Source organism: Daktulosphaira vitifoliae, unplaced genomic scaffold, assembly GCF_025091365.1.
Source record: "Daktulosphaira vitifoliae isolate Bord-2020 unplaced genomic scaffold, ASM2509136v1 Scaffold_1, whole genome shotgun sequence".
NCBI classification, from domain to species: domain Eukaryota; kingdom Metazoa; phylum Arthropoda; class Insecta; order Hemiptera; family Phylloxeridae; genus Daktulosphaira; species Daktulosphaira vitifoliae.
Window position 1 is genome coordinate 79,990,666 of NW_026099572.1, and position 25,571 is coordinate 80,016,236.

Sequence of the window (25,571 nt, forward strand, 5' to 3'; positions counted from 1 at the left end):
ATCACCACCTTATGTATTTGGTCTGTGTTTCGTTACTATTAATTGTCAATTAATCTAAATAACGACGCTTAAATAAAAATGTTTAACTCTTAATAAATAAAAATTATTTTTTATTTTTATTGAATATAAAAAGTAATAAATGTTTATATTTGTTAATTTAATAATTATTTAATTATAAAAAATTAATAGCAAAAAATCTTTTTCTCATCTCTCATCGAACCGATTTCTTTCATCAATACGTTCAAAGATCACAAGTCGTATCTAGTCGAAGACATTAACTTCAAAAATTGAAAAAAAATTCCCTCGTTCTCCGTAAATAGGGGAAATCTCCAAAAAACTGATAATTTAAAAAATCGCTAATTTTCGACATTTTTTCATTTTTTTTACTTAAAACTGCCATAACTTTTATAAAATTACCAAATCAATATAATTTTTTTTTATAGATACATGAGGATTTTTTTATCCGATTGACTGTTTATCCATACACTATTTTACATATAAATATACATAAACTGAAACATACTCAATCATATTTTCAAATGTTTTTTTGCCATGATTGATTTAATAAAATTATATAATTACGTCTAAATCATTAAAGGTTGATAGAAGATTGACTTTATTTTTTATTGGGGATTTTATGTAGTTTTAGCTTCGATGCGAAGCTGAGAAGGTATTAATTTTACCATGATGTGTTTATTTTTTTATTTTTTTTTTTTTTTGTGTCTGTCACTACTTTTTCTCAGCTCTCACTGGACCGATTTCTTTTAACAATACGTCAAAAGATCACAAATTGTATCTAGTTGAAGACATTACCCTTAAAAATTTAAAAATTTTCCCTCGTTCCCCGCAAATGGGGGAAATATCCAAAAAAATTACAAATTTAAAAATTGACAAATTTTGTCATTTTTTTCACTTTTTTTTCTTAAAACTTCCATAACTTTTTCAAAAATCAACAAATCAACATAATTTTTTTTTAAACTAAAACCTTAGATATTTTCCTTTCATTTGATATAATTTTTTTGAAAATTTAACACTTAACCTGCTCATGGGGGGGGATTTAAAATTGCAACTTTTTTACAAAAACTAACTTTTTCAACTTAATTTTTGAAAATGTTCCGGAAATACTGCGTCCTTTAAACATATATCAAATTAAAGCTTATTTTATGTACTATAAAATGAAAAAAAAAAATTTGTCCCGACACCTTATCTTCTATGTGCAAATGGCTGTCGAAATTATAAAAAAAATGTAATATTTGCGATAAAAATCACCTTTTATAACGATGTTTTTTGTACTTAAAACTGCCATAACTTTTTCAAATATTAACTAATCAAAATAATATTTCTTTATATTGAAACCTTAGGTAATTTTCTTTCATTTGATATCATTTTTTTTTGAAAATCTAACACTTATTCTGCTCACAGGGGGGATTTAAAATAGCAACTTTTTTACAAAAACTAACTTTTTCAACTTAATTTTTGAAAATGTTCCGGAAATACTGCGTCCTTTAAACATATATCAAATTAAAGCTTATTTTATGTACTACTAAATGAAAAAAAAAAATTTGTCCCGACGACCTATCTTCTATGCGCAAAAGGCTACCGTATTTAAAAATATGCTATTTTTTATTAAAATTCTAGGTTTTGTATTTTATTTTATTTTAAAATATTTTATTAGGGGAATAAACTGACTTTCATGAATATTATATAATTTCATTGACATAGAATAAAGTTCATAAGACATATGATATTATACTTATTAACATTTTTTACTTTTTTAAAGTCGAAAAAGTAATTTTTAAATTTGAGTTAGCTTAAATAGCCAATTTTATCATGCAACAAAAATCAACGAATAGTTGCCGAATGGGTAACACCTTGATCTTTAACGCCTAGGGTACGAGGTTCAAATCCGTTTGTGGCTTCTAAAATTTTGCATTTTTTTTTTGAGTTAGAATAGAATTTTCAAATCATTTGATATTTATCTCATTTAGATTCAATAATTTCAATAAATATAAAGGATCTTATCACTATAGTCTCCCCTCGTGAGAAGAAATTGATATTCATGTTAATATTATTTTACTATGTGGTTCTTTTTCTGGCTACGATTTATTTTGCCAACCCTCACTAGACCTACTTTTTTCAACGATACGTCAAATGATTCATTTAAGTTTATGATATTTAAGTTAATGATTAGTTTAAGTTATTACTCTTAAAAATCAAAAAAATATTCCTTATTCAAATAAAAAGTAGCTTAACTAGATTTGTCCATACAAACAATTAAAATCATTAATTTTTAATATTCTTAAATTATTTATTGTCGAATTAAATTTGATATGATAAAAGTATTCAACTACAAAAGTAAATAATTTTACTTTATAATTTATTAATTTTTTAACTCTATTTCTGTGTGCTACTACCAGTCTATAATATGCCAAATTTTTTAGTAATATTTTGCTATATAAATCATAAATTTAAAAAAAAAATGATTTTTAGTTTCACCTGAAGTTAACGATGGAGTTTTACAATTATAATTATATTTTTGATAATATGCTCAATTGAGTAAATCTTTTTAACTACTTTGGTTTGATTGGTTCATTTAATTAAAGTAAATTATTAAAATTAATTAAGTTCTGAATATTTCAATTGCAGAATTTTTTTAAACACCAAAAGTTATTAGGATATGATTACTATTCTTTCTATTTCAGTTATCTATTACGATAAAAATGTAAAAAAATCGAATTTTTCTGACAAATGTACTGTAATTAGTAATTATAAAATTTCCAGATTGCATATTAATCTTAAAAATTTCATTTTTTTCAATTTAATAATGTCAATTTCAAACTTGCAAGTTGAACTATAAGTTATGGTAACAAATTCATTTTTTAGCTTCGATGCGAAGCTGAGAAGGTATTTTTCATTAAAACTTTCACTTTAAAAGACAATAAAAAATAGGTTCAAAATGATTACCTTTAACATATTAAAAATCAAAATCAGTATTAATTTAATACAATTTTTTTTGTTCTTAATTATTTTTTTTTATATGTAAATACTTATTTTTTAATAATAAGTAATAATATTAAAACTTAGAAGTAATAGAAAAAGTTTAATTGCACATTTGAAAACATCACGAAAAGTTTATTTAGAAAAGTATATTTTTTTTCTGATGAAAGTTCCTTTTGTTTAGTGTATTTATTCATAAGTAACAAAATTTTTTTATTAAAAAGTATTGCATAAATTCCTTTAAATTTGTATACGCATTAAAAGTATATGAATATACAACTCCTTTTTATTTTTATAATATCTCCGTAAAAATTACAATATTATATTATTGAATACCACTTTCATACTCAATTTAATTACTGTAATTATTATGTATTCATATATTATAGTTATAAATCGGGGTAAAATTAAGGGAATAAGTGTTATTGTTGTTTTTGAAATAATCTACCAATTTCATTTTTTTCTATTTAATAATATTTATTTCAAACTTGCAAGTTGAGTTAAAAGTTATGGTAATAAATTCATTTTTTTTTTATTAAAACTTTCACTTTAAAGAACAAAAAGAAGTAGGTTCAAAATGATTACTTTTAACATATTAAAAATCAATAATAATTTGAAAATAATTAATTATAAAAATTATATAATATATAATTAAAATAATTACTAATCTGGATATAATTAAGGAAATAGGAGTTGATGTTGGGTTGGGTTGGTTACATTTTTAACTTTATAATGCTATAACTCATTGAAAAGTGTACGAATCAACACAATTTTTTTATGAGAAATAATATTTTTTAATAATCCCTTTTTCATTCGACATACTTTATCTTAATCAGGGTATTAATAAGAAACTAGCAGATAATGTAGCTTTTGTAATTATCCACCAATTTCTTAGAATTAAACACTATCTACTGATTTGCATCGAAGCGTTTCTTATGATAGTGATTTTAATCACTGTCAGATTAAATCTATACTGGACCCAACTATGCAACATCCCCACTATGCCGCGACCCCACTGTGCTTGGTTTTTTTTTTATATGTTACACAGTAGACGGGAAATAAAGATTGGCACAAGAGGACTCAGTTTCCTATCTTCAAAATACTTAACAAATGTTTCCTTTAATAATATTCTGAAATGATCATTTCGTATGGTCTAATAATCATATGAACCATACAACACTCATAATAAAGTTGCGTAACAGTGCCTCAAGAGGCCTTTTCTTCTTAAATATTATTTCTTTTTATTTTTGATAGTTTTTTTTAAATAAAAAATTCTTAGGGGCCCCAAGATATTACTTAGTCAACTTTGTATTGCACAAGTAGTTCAACTTATCATTACAATTAGAATTTCATTTTAATTATATAGTATACATCCTAATATTTATTCATGTTATTTAAGTAAATCTTATTTATCATCACTTTTCATTCTATAAAATGTTAAAATATGTTACTATTGAAACTCATATTTTTGTTAAAATATTTTTGGATACGAATTTAATTTAAAAATAGTCTTTAAAGCTAAAAAGTCGATTAAAAAGTATATTTTATTTAGTTTTTGTCAATTCCTTTACGTACTTATATCGGGATTCATTTATGTACACTTGACAATCTGTTTATTTAAAATAACTGGTTATTAGTAAAATTTAAACTTTTTACTACTTAAATGAAGGTGCATAATAAGTATTAAAATACTATAATTATTTTTGATTTGCTTTATTATAAGGTGTTAGTAAAACGTGTAAATTTGGTATAATGATGATAATTGGGTATGTAAACACGACATAGTTATAGACTATTACCACTGTACCGTTAAACAGTGTTATGTAACACGACAACAAAGTAATTTAAGTTATTAAATTTAATATCATATTAGCAACTTTATATTTATATTCATATTAGAAATATGAATGAAGCAGAATTTATTTTCAAAAAATCTGTGATTGTTAGTACTTCAGTTGATAGATTTTACTTTAAAATATTTTAACGGTCAATCCATTTTTAATAAACGGCGAATTATGTGTGCGAAACTAGTCGCTGACTTTGTGACTACATATCAACCGGTGGCAACGAGCAGATGTATCGCCAAGTCAGCATGTGCTCTTCAGTTGCTTGCCGTCAGTCGCGCGTGTTGTCCGTCTGGCCGTATCGTAACGTCGTGATTTTGTTCGCCATTACACGTGTGCTTACATATTTGAACTGTCACCATAATGGTTGGAAGTTTTTATTTTTTTATCGTTTAACTGAGTCTTTTCTAAACTGTATTTTTAAATTTTTTTATTCGTTTGGGAACGAGGACTTCTCGCCATGGAGGACTCGGGTTCCGCCGTTATGAACACCACCCCGAACAATTGTGGCCCCTACACGGCCATACAAGTGCAGCAACAACAGCAGGAGGCGCAAAGTTTTCGGAAACAGTCAAAGAAAATCGGTAGAAAACTTTCGCGTCGGTTATCTTTAATTACCAAAGTGCCTAATATATTCAACGTTAAATTTAATGGAAACGATACCACAGACGGAAATCGTACGACCACTCAGGTTACCAACGACAACGTGACCATAGATACGATCCGTTCTCACGAGATTACGGTTATTGCTCCAGACAAAACTCAAAGAATAGTAAGTCTATTTTAAAGTTAGTTAAGTTTTACTTACTATTGTAATAACTTGAAAATATTCTCAAATTTGTGAAAAAGCAAGTCTTTATAAAATATTTTTCTTAGAGTAGCGTTTGAAAATTTAAAATTTTCTAGAGTTACCCAAAATATCTAATTACACTTAAAAACTTTTAATCCCTCTATAAAACTTTGAAAATATTTTACTCGTGTTATTTGTGAGGAGAATTTTTCGTTTCCTTATATTTTTAATTTTTGGAATGATTAAAAGTTTAAAAATAACATTTAGTATTTCTTTTTTTATAATTATTTTTTACAAAACTTGTTATAAAATAAATAGTTTATAATTATTTTTTAATTTTACCCGTAAATGCGTTTTTCATGTTATTTGAATGTTAACATTCCATTAAAACACATTCCATAAGATTGTACAACCCTAAGAGTGTGAAGTAGATTTGAGTACATACATTAATTACAACCATAAAATTGTATGTGCATTCTTAAGAACTAAATAGGACACTGGCCGTTTTTTTACTATCATAAGTTAATAAATAATAAATAAATTAATAATGTAATGTAACAATATCACATGTATTTTATAAATTTAGAACCATATTGCTTTTAGATACATAATAATTTCAAAATAATTTTAGTTATAGAAAATCATACTTCAAATTATAATTAGCGTTTTTAAAAACAAACGCTTTAAATGCTTGTTTTTAAGAAATCAATTTATGTAATTGATGTGTTATTATTATGTATTACAATTCATAAAGGGAATATCCATAATCATTTTTATATCTTGGATACATAGTTTATGAAGTTGCAATTAGATATCAATTTTAAGCGATTTTCTTTAATTTGACAGTTGTTTTTAATAAGTGTACTTTTTTCTCGTATATGTTTAATTATACCATACAAAGCAATTGCTGAATTTAATGAGCACTATATACACATACTTACTAGTTTGGTTATTATTATGATTTAGTTCATGCATATAATTGAAATAAACTTTTTACTGGATAAATGGTTTTGCATAAGTTTAATGGATGGATCCTGTTAATTCATGATATTATTTATATTAAAAATGAACAAATTTCTGTTTGAAAAATTCATTATGGTCGATGCCTCAACTACTTAGAGGGAGCCGTATGCGAATAGTGTCTAGTATTTTTTATACATCCCTGGTTTTTGCTACACTGATTATGATGCTTACAATTGATTGAAAAACTTAACAAAAGTTAATAAAAAATAAAAAAGTATTAAAAATTTATACTCTTTAATATTCTATAAATAAGTTAATAATTTATACTTCTATGTACATTCATTTAGTAATTAACAAATCATTACGTGACAGTTATTACATCGGTTAAAATTGTATTTATATTCTTTTTATTCATATGAGACATTCATCTAAAATAACTAAATAAATATAAATATTTTCATGCTATATGTTAATAGACAAACATATTGTTAATATAAAAATATAAATTGAGTAATGTCTTAATTACAAAAAATGTTTGTTACAAAATTATTGAATTATTATTATTATTTACATTTTCCGTTAAAGTTATTCAATTTTAGTACATGTTCTGCCTAAGTAATTATAAACGAGGAAAATAAAGGTTTTGTTTTAGTACTTTCCTAAATTGTCAATCAAAAGATAAAAATAAAATATTAAAAATATTAAAATAAACATATTTTAATAACATAACAATCTCTTATATGTAATATTATTGCCATACTCAAATGTTCATTTTAATTTTGATTTATAATTTACCACAGATTTATGTTCAACATTTTAAGAATGGCTATTTAAGATATTTTTTAAATGTTTAATGTGTCGGAAATGCTAATCTGAATATCGTGTTAATAATTTACTCGAATCGTATATTTTTCAAGATGCATAGATGCTTATGGTCATAGATAACAATATAACCTTAGTCTTTGCTCCAAACTTCTGTGTTTTTATTGTCTTTCTCTTGGATCTATTATAAGAAAGAAAATTATATTTGTAAAATCTATTTGATTTCATTGTATTATTCATGACTCATCATTTAATGTCTGCCATAAAATTTTGACTCTTAAGTCCTTAATTTTTACGATATGATAATATACCTAAAGCTAAATCACAGTGTGCTACAAACGTTTATTTTTCATCTAATGTTTTGATGCAAATCTCAAATGAAAACGCACCACCCACTCAATATATCCTTTTCTGTAATAAAATAGACGGTAGTGCTCACAAAAAATAATTCTCTATTGTAAATTTCCGTATCAAAACAGAAATGGCTCGTGTAGGAGGTTGCCGTTACAGTATATTTGGGTTGGCGTATGTATGTATGTCTTTTAAGCGTAGGTTAATTTGTACCAATTTCTTTTAATGTTCTGTAATTTGAGGAAGGAATTTTCCTTTTAAATATTTATCGCTAAAACTGCAGTAATTCACAGAATAACTGTTTTTGTATAATCCTTTTAGTATTTTATATAAGACCTTTAAGACCATTATCAAACTGTAAGTCAAGTTTATATTAGTTGTTATATATATGTAATATATGTGGTTAATTATATTTTAAGTTAATATAATTTTAACAAATTCGTTTTTTTAAAACAATAAAAACAAAGTTATTTTAAGTTTAAAACGACAGCGATATTGCAAAATTAGTTATTATAAAACAATTTTTACGTAACAATTATTTTTCTTAGTTTTATAACTCATTATAAATTGTTTACTGGCACAGTGTCATTATCAAAAAAAATTCATCAATCTAAACTATTTTTTCTTCAAAGTACAATGCAATTCATTTTTATACACATATTTTTATTATCTGTGAGTATTATCGGTATTCAGCTGACATAGGCACTAGTATAGAAAATATGTACGTTATCAAAGCAAAAGACATTCGCTATGTGACGGGTCAAAAATTTAATCTACACAGTAGGATGTTCTGTATGCGGCAAACTCAAAAAAATACTTCAGTGGAATGGTTAATATCTTGAAAATAGAAAGCAAGCTTATATATCATAATAACAATAAATGTGTTTTGATTTATACACGTATAGAGATATTTTATATGTAAGTACAGGATTCTATTATTATGGATACTCGTAATGAACCAACGAATATGGTTTTTAAATGTTAGGTTATTGTGAACTACAATTTGCATAGTACATTTTTATGTTAGTTTGTTGATGAATATATTTTTGTTTACATGAAATGTCGGCACATTTTTTAAAATTTTTATCGTCATACCTCGATAATTTCATATATTTTTCTTTAACAATGTACATGAAAAATATTAAACATATTTTCATTTAACTTACTTTAAATATTATTAGAATCGTATCCATGGTTCTGGTTATAAATGTACTGTCGAACTATAAATGATTTTAAATTTTAATTGAATTTGACATTTCATATCATAAATCGAAATATTAAAAGAAACTGTACTCTTTCATGAATATCAATGTTTTTTAATGAAGAAGAATTAACGTGTTGATGCCATACCCAGATTCTAGATAATAGTTTCCATCCTTGATTTATGTTTAAATTTTTCTGTGGCATTTTGTTTAAGACCTACAACTATATTAAGTTTATTTATGTGTACAATGCGTTATTTACTATTTTGTCTCTGCCTCATCGTTAACGTATTTTATGTCTGTCTAACGAATGAAATAAAAATTACGCTTGTTTAGCTGTTGTATAGCAAATGAGCATTACGGGCTTTTTGCGTTCTTTTTTTATGTAGTACACCTTTTTTTTTAATATGTGAAATTACCTTTGTATTCAGCCGACAGTTGGTAAAAGTATTACGTTTCAAGTCTTAAACGATCTGCAAAGCATTTATAGTTTTCATGATTTCGCGCATTCTCTTACCTTGGATGTTATTACACACAGATAGTAGCAACCCCTCAAAAATGGTGATATAGGCCGTGTACTGTACACGTTAATGTTTACATATGGACAATTGACGGAAAAACTGGTAAATGACTGATGGTTATTATACCTGTATATAATATTAAATAAAAAACCTGTGTACCTTCGCGACAGGCAATAGAAACCGCATAGCTTTCGAACGTCGTACTTGTAAGTGGCGACTGTCGCCTGCAGCCGATTTTGTTGGAAATTAACGTCGCTGATTTCTGACTAATAGTCTGTGTATATATTTCGGCATGTGTTATATTTATACACTATTAGAGGCATGCAAATCGGTTATGCCATTCTTCATTACGTGCAATGACCACAGTCGGCTACAGTGATTTCCCTTCGCAGTGTTAACATTTTGTTAAAATTATAATTCAAAGATCGATTATGAAAGTGGTTGTTATTTATTTGGAAGCCTAAAATTATGTTTAAAACAGCAAAATTTTTTGTTTTTAATAAGTTCGTATTAATAAATCAACTTAGATTTTTATATTTAGAATTTTTATTTATATGATATAATTATTAGATTTCTTTAATGGAATAATACTTGAAACAAAGCTACTATTAGAAAAAAATATATTTAAATAGGAGAGTAAGATTGAAGAGATATTCATGACATTATATATATACTGTTATAACTAATGCAGGAAAATTTCAACAGAATAACACTTTGCTAAAATGATTGGTATAAAATATCGGTCGAGTTCTCTTGTTAAAAACGTAGTAACGTTTCCCTCGCCGCATGTTATCTATACACATTATACAAAATGCAAATGGAATTAGCGAACATAACGGACTTGGCAACAATCACATTATCTATAGGTTGTCTTTACTCTTTGGATACTCAAAAGGCTATTGTTCAATTTTAACTAGGAGTCACTGTTCTATAATCGTGGCATTGATCAATGCAGCACGTAACTACTAAATAAAAGACCGATATTTGCCATAGGTTATTTTTTCATAAATAAATGTAAAAGAATTTCCGAATAGATAGAGTTTATGATGGATGTTGATTAATAGTACAAAAATTCAAATAATAAAAAGTATATACATATTTCCGTCTTGTAAATTTGCCTGGTTATTACCTTACCATATAACTTATTTTAGTTATAATACAAATATATCATATAATATAATATGTCATACAAAATAATTTTCGTAATTCAATATGAATTAGGATAATATATAATTTTTTTAATTTGTGCGATATTTTTATTGATAAAATAGGTAAATTTATTCAATACTACCGCTGAAAATTATTTCATGACTGACTAATTTGTCAAATTTAATTTTCTTCGTACGAAAATAAATGTTGCTTTTTAAGTAACTATTATAAACTGTTAACTTCATTGTTCAAATTATGTTTTTAAAATTAACGTTTACTTTCTACTTTCTTTTTTTTTAACTGTTTTGTAATCTGTAGATTATGAATACAATTGAACTTTGAAATTTCTTTTACTTCGATTTTTTTAATGCTACGATTTTTTAGAATATTTACTAAAATATAGTGGTGGTCGAGTTGCCTGTTTTCATGTCAATTTTAGTCAAAATTTTTAACTTGAGTCTCTGCTCGATATTCAAGTCATACTGTTTGTCTCGTAGGTCAACACTAACAAGGAATACGTAGGTCTCCTGTGCGTTACGCTTTCTGCAACTCTCAGTTTCTCCGACGCGACTAGGCGCGCGCATAATATTGAAATAAAAACGACCATTAGTAATTTCTGTTAATCATCTGAAAGTTAAATAGCCGATTTGCGAGCCGCCGGTATGTCTGAACAAGTAGTCATTACAGACCCGCATCACTGAACTACTAACGGATGACTAGGTCAGTGATAACAACTGAATACAGTGTTATGTACGTTTTATACGTAGTTTTTGTAAATTTAATCGAAACCTACTCTCCAAATTTAACAATAAAAGTTGAACGCATAAAATTCGATAGTTAAAAAAATGATTGATGATTGTGATTTCAAGAATTTCTTTGCTGTTTTGTTAAGACAAACATTATAACTCTGATTCATTTGGGTATTTTTTTTGATAGGGTTTTTTAATTTTTTGAAATATTTCATTGTAATGTAAAATATTTTAACGAGTTTATATCAAATATTGGACGTGTAAAGTTTGAATAACGCGTTTTAATAACAGCACATTAAAACAGTGGAATCGACAGACACATCTATTAGTGACTGGCACTATTGAATAGCTTTGACTACACCGGACATATTCGACAGTCTTTATAGAAACTATCGAATAATCATTCGAATGTTATTATCCACGACTGAATACACCCAATCAGAAATCAACAACAGGTTTATTACTGCGCCAGTACTAGTAGATCTGGCGCAGCAACTGCTACCAGTACTTGGCCAATACTGTCATATGTCGGGCATGAAATTCCGTACTGTTAGACTGGAGGTTTTTCACAACCTCCAGTCTGTATAATATTACGGCAGCACTCAATGGCAGTCAAGTACTAATCGCCAATACTGAATCAACTCTTAAATAAGACGCCAGCCAGTACTACACCAGTAGGGGATATCCAATCGTTAGTTAGCAGTACTGGTGCCTGTGGTCAGTACTGATACTTCACGAAAATTTCTGCTAGGGTAGTTTTAGACTATTGAACTACCGGATGAAATATTCGATAGTTTTCATTCTAACTAATGTTCTATAGTCAAAAGTGTTCAGTCATGAAAATTTTAAATCAAATAACATATTTAGATAGTTTCATTTAGTTGTTTTTTTCGCATAATATGATCAATGGTTGATAACATTATCATTTACGGTGATAAACCCATCCAATCGGTAGTTTGTTAGTACTACTAAATACTATCGAAAAACATTTATCGATGGTTTTTAAAAACAAACGATGAATTGATAGTTTTAAACTACCGTACAGTTTAGTGGTGCTCATCACTACTATCTGTATGGTCGTGCATAGAAGCAAGTAAGAACAAATTTTCATTGAAATAATTTACGAGATAAAATTTAAAAGCCTAACAATTATTATAATAGAATAACAAAGTGTAATTCATTAGTCAGTAGTTGTAGGCTCCCCCAAATAAAATTCGTGGTACATTGTTGAAGATTTGTAAAACTAAATACCAAAAGAGATCATGTTTTGTCGCTTTGGAGGTCTAATTTACAACCGGCATTGACCTCCAAAATGGACTATACAGTATATTACCCTCATACTACACGTTTTGTGTTTAGTGAAATCAAACTAACTATATGATCCCATCGCGAATGATAAAAAATACTTTCTTTGCTATACAATTGATTTAGTTACAAGCTCACCCACTCAACGTTCGTTTAAGGTCATCGTTATAAGTTGTATGATTCAGTACTTATTTAATTAGTTTCAACAAATTTATTATTTATTTTGAGAATGTTAAAAAACAATGTAAATTCCAGACTGTATTTTTCTATTTTTATTTTATTAAAAAAAAAAAAAAAAAATTGTTTAATATAAATAAATATTTAGGTTCATTTACTGAAATATTTATTGCGTAAGATATCGTTTTTTATTGATTTGTAGAAGTCCATAGACAATGTTTTATAAGATATATACATTTTTTGTAGCCATATTATTGCCTAACATAGTCCCACTATGAATTCTATACAAGCGAATTTAAAATTAAAGTTGTTTATTATTATTACTATTTACTAAACAAAACAAAAAAATTTACTAAATAAAACAAAACAACATTTTTTGATTGTTTGATATTGACTTTGACACAACTTCTTGCGTGTTGAATTATTTTCATTATGTATCATCTACTTATAAATCTGTATTAAGAAAATATATTAAATTTATAACTATATATGTTACAAATTTTTTTAATGACAGTTGGTGTTATTATTAAAACAAATTGTATAGTTTATTGTTACAATTATTGACATAATGTTGTAATAGATGTTGCGTGTACTAATTGAGGTACAGTAAGAACTATTTAACGGGTAATAAAAAACTTCTCTAAGATAAAAACTGAATGCTAGAATGTACAACTATAATGAACTTATAGTTATAATTTTTTAAGATGATGCTACGTGAGACCGTCTATTTCAATTTAATGATTTAATGTGGTCGTATAATAACGCGAGTTACTTGTCATAACTGGTTTTTTGGCCAAGGTTAGTATGAAAATATTTATAGAAATGGCATTGTGAGAGTATAAAGTAAGAAAATAAAAAAAAGTATCTACCTTTGATAGATTAACGATGTTTCTAAAAAAATGTAAACATTTTTTATTAGTTATGTTCAGAATGTTGTAAATACATAAATTTATAAAAATTATTTTTTCCAGATAATAACGTTAAAAAATCTAAAATTAAATAGATTCTTAACGTTTTACCATAGTCTAAACAATCATAACTAATTACACTTTAGCACAGTTACATCAATCGACTAGCTTTAAAGTTCCATATCAAATATTACTACCTTAGTTTTTTTATACTGCTTTTAAAAAATTTACATTTTTTTAATGATAGTGATAACTGATAATAAATATATTTTTATTAGATGTTATTATATATCAATCTTTGTTTCAATGTATTATTAGTAACACTTATTTATATTTTTTTTATAATTAACAATTTTTATTGTCAATTATATGTCTCTATTTTTTTTTTCATGTAATTTTACATTGAAAATTACATTATTTTATAACATTGCATAGCGTCCAAAAATTGAGATATGTGCCAATAGACAGCGTACCTTTTCTGAATTCAGAAATATCAACATTTTTTATTTTTTGTACTTAGGTTTTTTTACGTTTAGCAACAAAATATCATAATTTTGTTGCAAATATTGTTTAACGTCAATTTATCATTATCATATACTATAAGCATATTGTTTTTGTGCAACAAAACTTAAAATCATATTGTTGTTAGATAATTTTCTGTTGAAATAATAATCGTAGTTTTATAGTTAGTATCCGATTGGTTATATGCTGTAGTAGAATAATTTCTTTTGTAGTCTGTACTGGAAATTATAATAAACATGTACATTTCTAGGTACACTTTAAAGTCGTTAAATACTTAAAATTAAGTATCTTAGAAAGTCAGTCACAGTTACTAATAAATAAATATATTGTTATAGGCGTTTTCCACTGGATTTGCACGAACACTTCATAGTTCATTAACCATGTACGCATTTAGACATTCAGTATTTAGCTGACAGTTACTACGCTTATTAATTTTTTTGTATAGACTTAGATGATAAGCGAAATTTCGGATTAATTAAAATAGAACGACGATAGTTTCTGAATAAAATGGATTTAAATAGGTGTTCGCTATAGTATTGACGTACAGAGGATCAACTTTTTTAATATACCTACCTATACAACGTGTTAAAATCATAATTAAGAACAGTTTATTGTTTAGCTGACGGTAAACAGGCTCACTTAATTACTTTACTGTTACAACGCATCTCTATACGGATTTTTATTTGTAATCTTTTATTACTGTCGATTAGAAAAGAGAGTTGGATTTAGAAGACACAGAGAGTACAATTTTATCGAAATCTGGTTTTTAAACCGGCGCTTTGTGACTTTGTAGGTAACTACATTCAAACGATTATTTAGTAGCACCATATGAGAAATAGAACTCATATATGACATAAAATTACTATCGGTATTGAATACGCTAATTCAAGTTTTTCTACTGTAATTGTGAACATATTTTTATAAGCAGTAAAAAAAGAATTTCGTTTTTATGTTTTAAATGTGTTTGTTTTTCTCTGCATCCAGTTGACATTGGAAGTTTTCACTTTGATCACTCTCCGTTGGTATACTAGCATTAAAATCGACAAACTTGTTTCTGGCATATATATCGGTGTAGATCTCTTAAGATACTATCTTGCCGCCGACTACACATCTTTCTTTTTGTAAAGTTAAAGATCATTATACTTTTAAAAAGATATAAACTTTAATAAAAAATAATATAGCTGATATGTAAAGTTTTTAGTCATGAGTATTTCTATTTACAACAATTTTTTTTACGGCTTCATTCAAACTGTTTGGTAACTGAAATAATTTTATCGGCGCCACGCCCGGAGATCGTTGACTTTGTGAGTATGGAAATTGCACTTTACATGACACCGTTGTCACAATGTGCGTGCGTGTGCGAGTGTGTGTACACTATGATGAAAATTGGGTAAAACGCATCTATTGTTGTTTGACCAGCAGCAGCATGGTTGGTGATAGCGACAAAAGAGATGATGCCGAATTTATAATAGCCATGAAGGTCGGATAAAAAACATAATGGACAAGTAGAGTCGAGAGTATTCGATGGTATAATAGTAAAACTAACAAATAATTATGAAAAATAGAATGTGGATACGTACTGACTTGTAATTTTTTTTATAGTTTGCCCATAAATGAACTAAAAACTTATGCTCGTATTGCTCTTCTCACAAAGTGCATGAAGTAATAGTTTTGTAATTTTAATTAAAAGGAAGCAAATAATTCCAATAAGTAATTCGACTGATCAAATACTATTTTATAGTATTTTCAAAAAAATATATACATATGTATTTTAGTTTAAAATATTTACGTATTTAAGTACATATGTGCTCACTTACATATATATATAGGATGTTTAGTAAGTAAGGAAAAGGTTTTCTATTGTTCACATTGTTTATGACAATTGACCTGTTTTCTTACTTACTGAACACTCTTTATAAGTTACTTATGGTTATCATAGAGTATTTTACTGTTTTGTTTATAGATAGGTTTAATTTTACATAATTAGTGCAAGGACAAATGCGACAAATTAAGTTATTTGCATTTAGAAGGGTCCCACAAACCCAGGTATAAATAAAATGAAAGTCTTTTTCTGAAAAAAAAAAAATAAATATAAAAAACCAATACAATACAAAGCTCATATTGTTTACTGATTATTTTTATGAAGTTTTAATAAGAATATTCAGAGTGTCCAAAAACTAAACAGGACAATTGTTACAAACCTTTTTTCCTTACTTTTTAAACACTCTGTACAATAGTAACTGTAATGATCAAAAATTCATAAGTCTTGTATTCAATACTTGAATAAAATTAGCTGTTCAGTAAAGTAACTGAAAAAAAAATTTATTATTATATAAACATTTACTAATAAATAAAAAGTGTTGTTATTCACTAATTAATATTTAAAATTATTTTACATTTATTTTTTAGAAATAAAGGTACAAACTATTTGAAAATTAATTTCAATTTAAGTAAAATTCAATAATTCTGTTTTATTTATGAATTATGAAATAGAAAATTGTGTTTAAAGATTTTTATTTTTTATAATAGTTTTTAGTAATTATTTTTACGAGAAAAAAGTTTTTCTTTATTTTACTGTAACCATTAGTTTTACTGAAAACACGTTTCGACCAATATTTTCTCTTATAAATCATCATGTTTTTACTATAACATCGAATAGTTTTATTTTTTCAAGTCGTTTTTTTTTTTAATTAGGTTTTATTATTATTCAAAAACACTTTGACGTCTATTTATTATTGGGAATTGGATTAAAGAATTTAATGTAATTCTCACTAAAAGAAATTCTCACTTAATATGTGAGTTAGTGAATAAATTTAACACTGCAAGTTAAATACGATTATTTATAATAACTAATTTGTCTTAAAATAATGAACTTCAATAATAAAATTAATAATTTTGATATAACACATAATCCAAAATAGTTTACAACTCAAAGAAAGTGTGTTTACTTAAGGTTCCGGGGACATGAATCGTCTTTGTCCGACAACAGTACTGTGACGTATATTTTCTCACTCATTTGAATAATCAAATACCGTATAATGATTAGGTATTAGTGTGTTAACTGACCCCACGAAGCTGTTGCGCCACTTTATTCGACCTTCATTCGATTCTTGTCTATTTGCAAAATTAGAGATTTTTCTTAAGTTCAAAGTTCGCTTTATTATGTCATTTCTCAACATCGAACATGTCATTTTTTGACAAGAGACGTAATATCATCATGGCAAACAAAACAAATTAGTGTAGACATCTGAACGTGTATACTTATTACGAAATAATTCTACGTAACGGATAATTTACTAAATCTCTGACATCCTTCAATTATTATGCCCCTCTTTTTGATATTTACATATAGGTACTTGTATGGTATTGAATTACTCTAACGTGTACACACGCCCAAAAGCACTTTAGCTGTGTGATAATGTATTGTTGTTATCGATGTAGACGAACAAACTGCAATGAACTACAGAGACCTGCCGCAAAGATCCTTATTGTTCTTACAATTGTTCCTCTTATTTATAGACTACTGGGTAGTGAGTACAAATTAGTGTGTCTAATCGGTTAGGAAAAGGATCGGCACACTTTATTGCAGTTGTCGGCTAATGTTATTTGTACGCATTTAACTATAGAAAAGTATTTGTTTGGTTGGCTAAAATTAACCAAGTTGTAGTATAGGATTTAATTTAAAATAATAATAATCAATTTATGCGCGTGTTTATTTCTTCTGTAATCTCAGTAATTAAATTTATGTTTGTTGATTTATTGTATAAAATGCGGATCGGGAATAATAATTAGTGAAACAAAAATTGTTTCAAAAACATTACAGTTATAAAGACAAACTTTAAATTAAAAATATGTTTCGACAAGTACAATTGGGTTAATGACTTAGGAGATTTGGTGTATCACTGTGAAATATATGGACCGAGGTCTAGCCGTTAAATAAAAGCTTTGGTTATTGATACACATGTTTTGATTAATAAAAAACCTTCTGTTATAACATTGCATCAACGGCATAAATTTATTGAATTTTTTGCAATTCTTTAGGGGAGGGAAAATACAAGGTTTACTTTCTACTTGCAAATCTCATTGGTCTTTTTCCATTTCAAGGTGATGGGCCTGTGAATCTCATTGTGTCTATTCTGGCCATTTATTCATTTAAAATATTATACCAAATAGAAAATATCATCACGAATTCAAGGCCATTTCTGTCACAAAACCATATTATCAATGTAACTAACTTAAAGGCATTTGACTATTTTTCTGACAGAATATTTCAAAAAATATTTATCATGAGGATAAATATTTTAAAAGTTGTTGTATGAACTTGATAAATTTGTTAAATCAACTAAATTTTATATTTCACAAAACAAAAGGTTTTTTTTAAATAATAAATATACTTATTTAATTGTAGTTCATGGTTAATTATTTAAAATTACATTAAGAACTTTCCAAATTTATAAAATAAAAACACTTGAAAGGGTATTTGTTTATTTTTAACTTTTTTTCATTCTTAGTGAATAAATTAAAATTACATTTTGCCAAAACTCTAAGAATTGTGTTGATGGCGTTTTGGTATGCTTAATAAATGCTTTAAAATAGAATAGTGTGTCAGAATTGTCCTATAAACCCATTCAAAAATTGAATAAACATGAAGTACTCTTATATATATATATATATATATGTATAGTTAATGTGACTAGAACAATGAACGCGGAATGTCTAAAATAATTTAATGATAATTAATAAAAATAATTATTATGACACAATGGTATAGTCACTATAAAATTATATTTTGTAACGTCTATAACTGACTATTGATGTTATGAAATGAATTTAAACTAGATTTTTTTTACTGTAAACACAATATACGTACAGAGTGAACAAAATCTAACTAACAGCTCTTATAACTTTTGAAGTAAAATAAATTACATTTTAAGAATTTTTCATAAAAAAACTAAAATAAACGTATATATGAATTTTCAAAATAGTCACAATATTTTTTTCTATTAAATGTTGTTAACGTTCGTTCAATTCTCTAAACACAAATTTATACTGAAATAAATAATTAACATATGTATGATGTAACTTAATACATTATAATGTATTAAAGTCATTTAATACATTAAATACAACATTTTTAGTATAAACTTTTTATTGAATTATTTACTTATTTTAAATATCTGTTATATTTTTGTAATGATTTAAATTTTATTGTATTTTATAAAAAAAAAAACGTATCATTATATATTATTAAAATAGTAAGTTAATAAATTACTAATCATTGGTAATTTTAACTTGTATGATTTATTATTTTAATTGAAAAATGTATTCACCGGTAAAAACCATGGACACAACTTCTTACATGTTATGTACATGTATGTTATAAGCGTTCAAATAAAAAATACTACTCATTAAATAGGTAAAGTTCTTTTGGATACCTTTTATTTTAGTCTTAACTTATGATTTATTGATATTATATTTAGATAAGTCCATGTTAGAATGTCATGACCTTTTTTAGATTTGTAACCACGGAGACTCATTGTATAACAATGAATCTCCGTGCTTGGTATTAGGAAATTAAAAAATAACTAAGAAATTATTTTGTGCTTATTATGTTTATCATTGTTTAGTATACCTATTAATTCTTTAAAGGAGTAATAAAACGATCATTTCCTACTCTGTATAAAATGCACTTTCTTTAAAGAGTTTTAACATTTTTAATTTAATTTTTATTTTAAATAAATTATAATTAAATAATATATTATTAATATAAATAATATCTTAGACGATAATCTTTGTAAAATTTATTAGCCAAGAGATTATCTGTGTACAAGATTCATTCAATATTAAATTGATATATATATATTGTTTATTTTATATTGGAGTTGTTTAGTTTAGTGCACATTAAACTGCCCATACATTAAAACTGACTTATATAAACGTTTGTATTTTTAGGTTTTTTAAAGTCATAAAGAGTTGCTATAAATTGCTGTCTTGTATAAATGTACTTAATTATCATAAAGTTATGTTAATCTATGAAAATTGCTCTTACAAATTTTTTTTTCTTAATTAGTGATATTATTGTAAACAAAATGAATATGTCTACACTTATTTACGTTAATGAACAAATTCAAATAATTTAAAAATAAAATAACTATAAGCATTTGGTAATGTACTAACATAAGAACAATATTCACAAAAAAAAAGTTATCTTAGCAGACACTTACAATTTAAGATATGTTTTTTGTTCTNTGATAGGTTAAATGAGAACACTTCCTCCCTTCTATATAACTATACTATTTGACCTGAAATATAGGTATAAAATTATTAAAATTATTTAACTAAGGTACTCCTATGTTGTTAGAATGTTTTTTAAGCTTTTATTCAATTTTGATTTAATTTAATTTAATTTTATGTTAAAATTTATTTGATATTTTGATTGATTTTAAAGTATTGTATGAGTATGTTTAGCGTTTGCTTTCTTTATACATTGGCTTACAAATCATTTGAGTAAATTATACCATATCGTTAAAGTGAAAGCTTAACGACAAAATGTGTCTTGTTGTTATCTACGCAGAATGCGTACAACTTTTTTCTTTTTTTCGAGTAATTACTCCTTTTTTTTACCGTAACGTTTAATTGTCGATCATGTTATGATTTAATAAGTTTCAATATAATAATTCGTAATTATAATGGAAACTGTAAAGATACCATTTAACATGTTTACAATTAAATGTTTATCTTTTTGTAATTCTAGATAAAGAATCTGTTGTGGTGATTCACTAACTTTTGTTAAATAAAACAACATATATAATTTTACTTTTAATAATCGTTTTACTACTATAACTAGTTATGTCACTGTGTTCATGTTATACTGACTTTAATATATTATAAAATATAAATTACCTACTAAGTACTGTTTTCTGGCAATTGTTTGATATTGTCAAGACATACGCAACATCCACAAGTATAATTCCGGTTGGTAATATTATAATTTAAACAAATAATAAAACAATAAAAACACTTATAATTTTATACATATCATACATTGTTATATAAGTTTCTATTGAAATTTATAATTATATCATTTAGTATGTTTTTTAATAAGATTGTGTTTAATAAAATCCAGAGTGATGTTCCCTTGTATATTGTATCGAGACAATTATTTTTACCATACAAAATTAACTTGACATAAACGGAAATCACGATCTTATAGAGATATTTTTGAAGTCTTCATTTTGTATTAAAAAGTTGAAGTAATGCCTAAATAAATGTTCAGTCAATAGTGTGTTGTAAATCATGAAGTGTCATTAAATCTTATATAAATTTTTTTTTTTTTAACTTTATTATCTGATAATATTATTACGTAGCATAATATATATTTAATTATTTATGTTAAAGTATATGCACTTCAAAATTGGCTTATTTTGATAAACATATTTAGTTCAATTTTGACAATTGTATGTATATTTTTATCTAGTCTGACACAATTTTAATCACTTATTAAAATTGTGAACGTTTCTGATTGGTCGTGCAAATTTGGCCCCAAGACGCTGGTCAAAGAAAAAGTCCTATACTCTTGCGACAATTACTTTAACCGATGAAATTGATCTGTATACACAGCAGTGAACTTGGCCAAGTTCTAGCAAAGTTAGTGTAGCTTTACACGTAACAATACGCTCAGTTTTTCAAACAGTTATTCAAGTGCATAAATTAATAAATATTAATATTATTTTTCAATGAAAGTAAAATAGTATCAATAAAAATTATTTATAGAAATTTTCAATTATCTTGGAGTATTAGAATTCAATACTGAATTAAAAAATTTTGCATTTATGAAAACATAAGTAAGGTAGTCCATTGAAAGATTTCTAAGAGTGTGCAAAAATTATTAACGACAGTTAATTCCATAGAGGCCTTCTACCCCTTCAAAATATGACAATCAAATTTTTTACTGAAAATTAATTTATGAATACATATAATTAGCTAACAGTGACAAAAAAAATCCCAGAGGTGCAATGGTACCTACTGAAACCCCCTTCTAGGAATTCTGCTTAAAGGTTAATTTAAATAATATTTTAAGTAAGAATATTAAGTAAAATCTATAAAATGTATAAAAAATTATAGTGATATAACATGTGTTATTTTAATTAATGTTAGTATTTCGTTATTTCAATAGGAAAAGAATTAAAGTTTAACACATTCTTATCCAGTAACTATATCGATTGTACATAAAATGTGCTTGACATAAGGATTATCTAATATGAATAAATTTATTTCGACGTAGTGAACATATTTTGTTGTGGTTTAGTACCATAATTTATGTGTGAACTTAAAAATAATTTAAATTTCATATCTTTAAGTTAGATTTTTCTCCTTATGTGTGTCCCTTAAAACTGTTGGCAAATGATAATACTAAAATAATAAATAATCATACATATGACAAAAAAAAAATAGCCATAAAACTGACGCCTAAAATTTAACAGCTATAGCAAGACTTAAAAATGATAGTAAATACAATACTATCTGGAAGTACTTGCAACACATGACATTGCATCATGAAACTATACATTAAAAATCATTCAGTTTAACGACTAAAATCTTGTTATTTATATAAAAATGATGAAATTTAAATTATTGAAATATTATTTCAACCAAGAAATTAATGAAAATTCATTTTTTTTTTAATTTAAAATTAATGTAAGTTTTTTTGAGTAAAAATAGTACATTTTTTTTTGCCACATTTAAAACACATGACATATATTGACGAACTTACATTAATAAACAGTTGCCGCTATTATGAACGCAATAATAATATTACAAATATTACAAATATTATTATTACAATGTTGTTTGTGACATGATAATAAAATTCCAAAATCTGTTTGGTTTGGGTATAAATTTATTTTTAGTATGTTCAAATATTGTTTCAAGATAATCACATGATGCTGGGATATATTTACATGGATATATATAGGAGTGGTACAAAAAGACAATACCATAGATATTCTTAAGGGTTATTAGCTATATAAACAGATAATTAAAAAAATATTTCTTTGGCAATATTGTTAACACAAATAATCCATGTATCCTATAAAATAAACTAGTAATAAAAACTGTTATTTTTGTTGAGATTTATATTAAAAAATAAAATGTTATAGCTCATCACAATGTAGTTAGAAAGTGATTAACTCCAAAAAAGGTTCAAAAAATCTCTTAACACTTTAAATTTTAATGATACTGTATCTTTAAAAAGTATTATAAATTATCATATGGCAATTATGATTTTATTCGGGGTTAAAAAAAAATAATTATTATCTAATTGATTATATAAAATATTGGTACAGAACTCTTTTATTTCACAAAAGATTTTTTAATAATATTCAACTAATTATGTTATACATTTTATTTAAAATAATTAAAAATGTTTTTTTTTAATATAGATTCAAATATATTTAATAATAAATAACAAAGTGAAAAAATTTATTTTTGTTTTTAAACAAACATCATTTATAAAGAATATACATATATTTATTTCTAGATAAAGGAACATAAAAAAATACTATACATAAATATATTATTTGTTAAATATCGACTTTAATTTTAAATTATTGTAATCGGAGTAAAATATAGTTCAAGGATGCAACAAAAAATCTAAAAAAATTACACTTAAATTGTTATTGTGTAGATAAACTATAAATGGATTTATCTATGGGTGAATAATAATTCATGTAAAATTTGTAAAAACTAGTAGCTTTTGACGTTATACAGAGTGATTAATTTATTACCAATGATGTTATAATCCATATATGAAAACAATATTGAGAATTTTTTATTTCCTTTCTTTTAAATATATAATTATCCCATTATATAATAGCCCAACGATTTTTAAAATCAGTTAATTTTGACATATTTTAAAGTTTTTTTATTAAAACTGGGGTGTTCAAAACTTGAAACACACGTATAAAAAGTAAAACTTCTTCAACTTAACTTTTGAAAATGTTTCGGAAATACTGCGTTCTTTAAACATATGTTAAATTAAATCTTATGTTACATACTAAAAAAAAGAATTCGTTGCCACGATTTATCTTTTAGGTGCAAATAACTTTTGTAGTTGAATAAAAAATGTAATTTTTGTGTAAAAGATCACTTACTATTGTTATGTTATTTTGATATTTAAAGCTACCATATTTTTTTGAAAAAAAGAACCTACCAAAATAATTTTTTTTATATAAAAACCTTACGTATTTTTCTTTTGTTTCATAAAATTTTTTTGAAAATATTACAGATAGAGGATAAAAAATAGCAATTTTTCACGAAATGTTAATTTTTTCTATTGTAAAAATTGGCAATTTCAAAAAAAATTTTTTTCAGGTAATACACATTTACACGAATAATAAGAGTATAAGATTTACTATTATGCTGAATTACATTGTAAAATCATATTACTATTATGAAAATTTTTTTAATCAGCATAGACCAAAATATACTTTGCTAAACTATATTTTTTCGTTGATTGAAAATCTGTAATAAGATTTTTTTCCATTGCTTCTTTTTTTAGTTGTTACAAACAATGAGAACAATAGAAAACCTTTTCTTTATTTACTGGACTCCCTATATAATATACAGCAAAATTTATGTACTACAATTATAATAAGAAAAACATTTTGTGGCGTTTTATTTTTTTGTAGAATTCTAGAAGTTAAATAACTTTTGAATGTAGTTTTATTTTTCAATTTACTTTTTTATCTATGGTGTTCTGAGAGAATTCATAAATTAATATTCTTCATTAGACACCTGTGTTTACATGCATATTCTTTTGTGAGAGTAAAACATATTACCAATAGTAGTTAGTTTCTCTGTTAGTATATTAAATGTTTTTATTAATGTTTGATTATGGGTACTAGTTTCGTTAAGGAAATTACCTTCTATTTAAAAATGTTTCTATTACTTCATTAATTTTTAGTTCAATTTTTTTTAACAACATAAACAATTTCTATAAATTCAATAATAAAAACTAAACTATTGTTATTTCTTAAACATTTATCATTAAATTTAAGAAATAATGATTTAGTTTGACCTTTTGACGTGAAGAATTTAAGTTTCAAATAAAAAATGTAATATATTTCTACTGTAATCAAATTAGTAATTTACATAAGAGTTATTTTAGTAATTGTTTTTTGTTTAGTATTTTGATCAACACATATTTTATTAATATATTTTAAAAATTAAAAAAAAGTTTCTAATTTAAGTGCAATCGTGACTAAATTTATT

The 25,571-nt window shown here is 25.3% G+C and overlaps 1 protein-coding gene across 1 annotated transcript in view; it reads left to right on the top strand.

Moving 5' to 3' along the window:
• Positions 1-5,123: 5,123 nt before the first annotated feature.
• Positions 5,124-25,571, top strand: part of LOC126899732 (rho GTPase-activating protein 20-like) — a 137,978-nt gene continuing 117,530 nt past the window's right edge. The window contains exon 1 of the mRNA XM_050674869.1: positions 5,124-5,613. Coding sequence (XP_050530826.1) covers positions 5,302-5,613 — 312 coding nt within the window. The 5' untranslated portion in view covers positions 5,124-5,301. The remainder of the gene's footprint in view (positions 5,614-25,571) is intronic.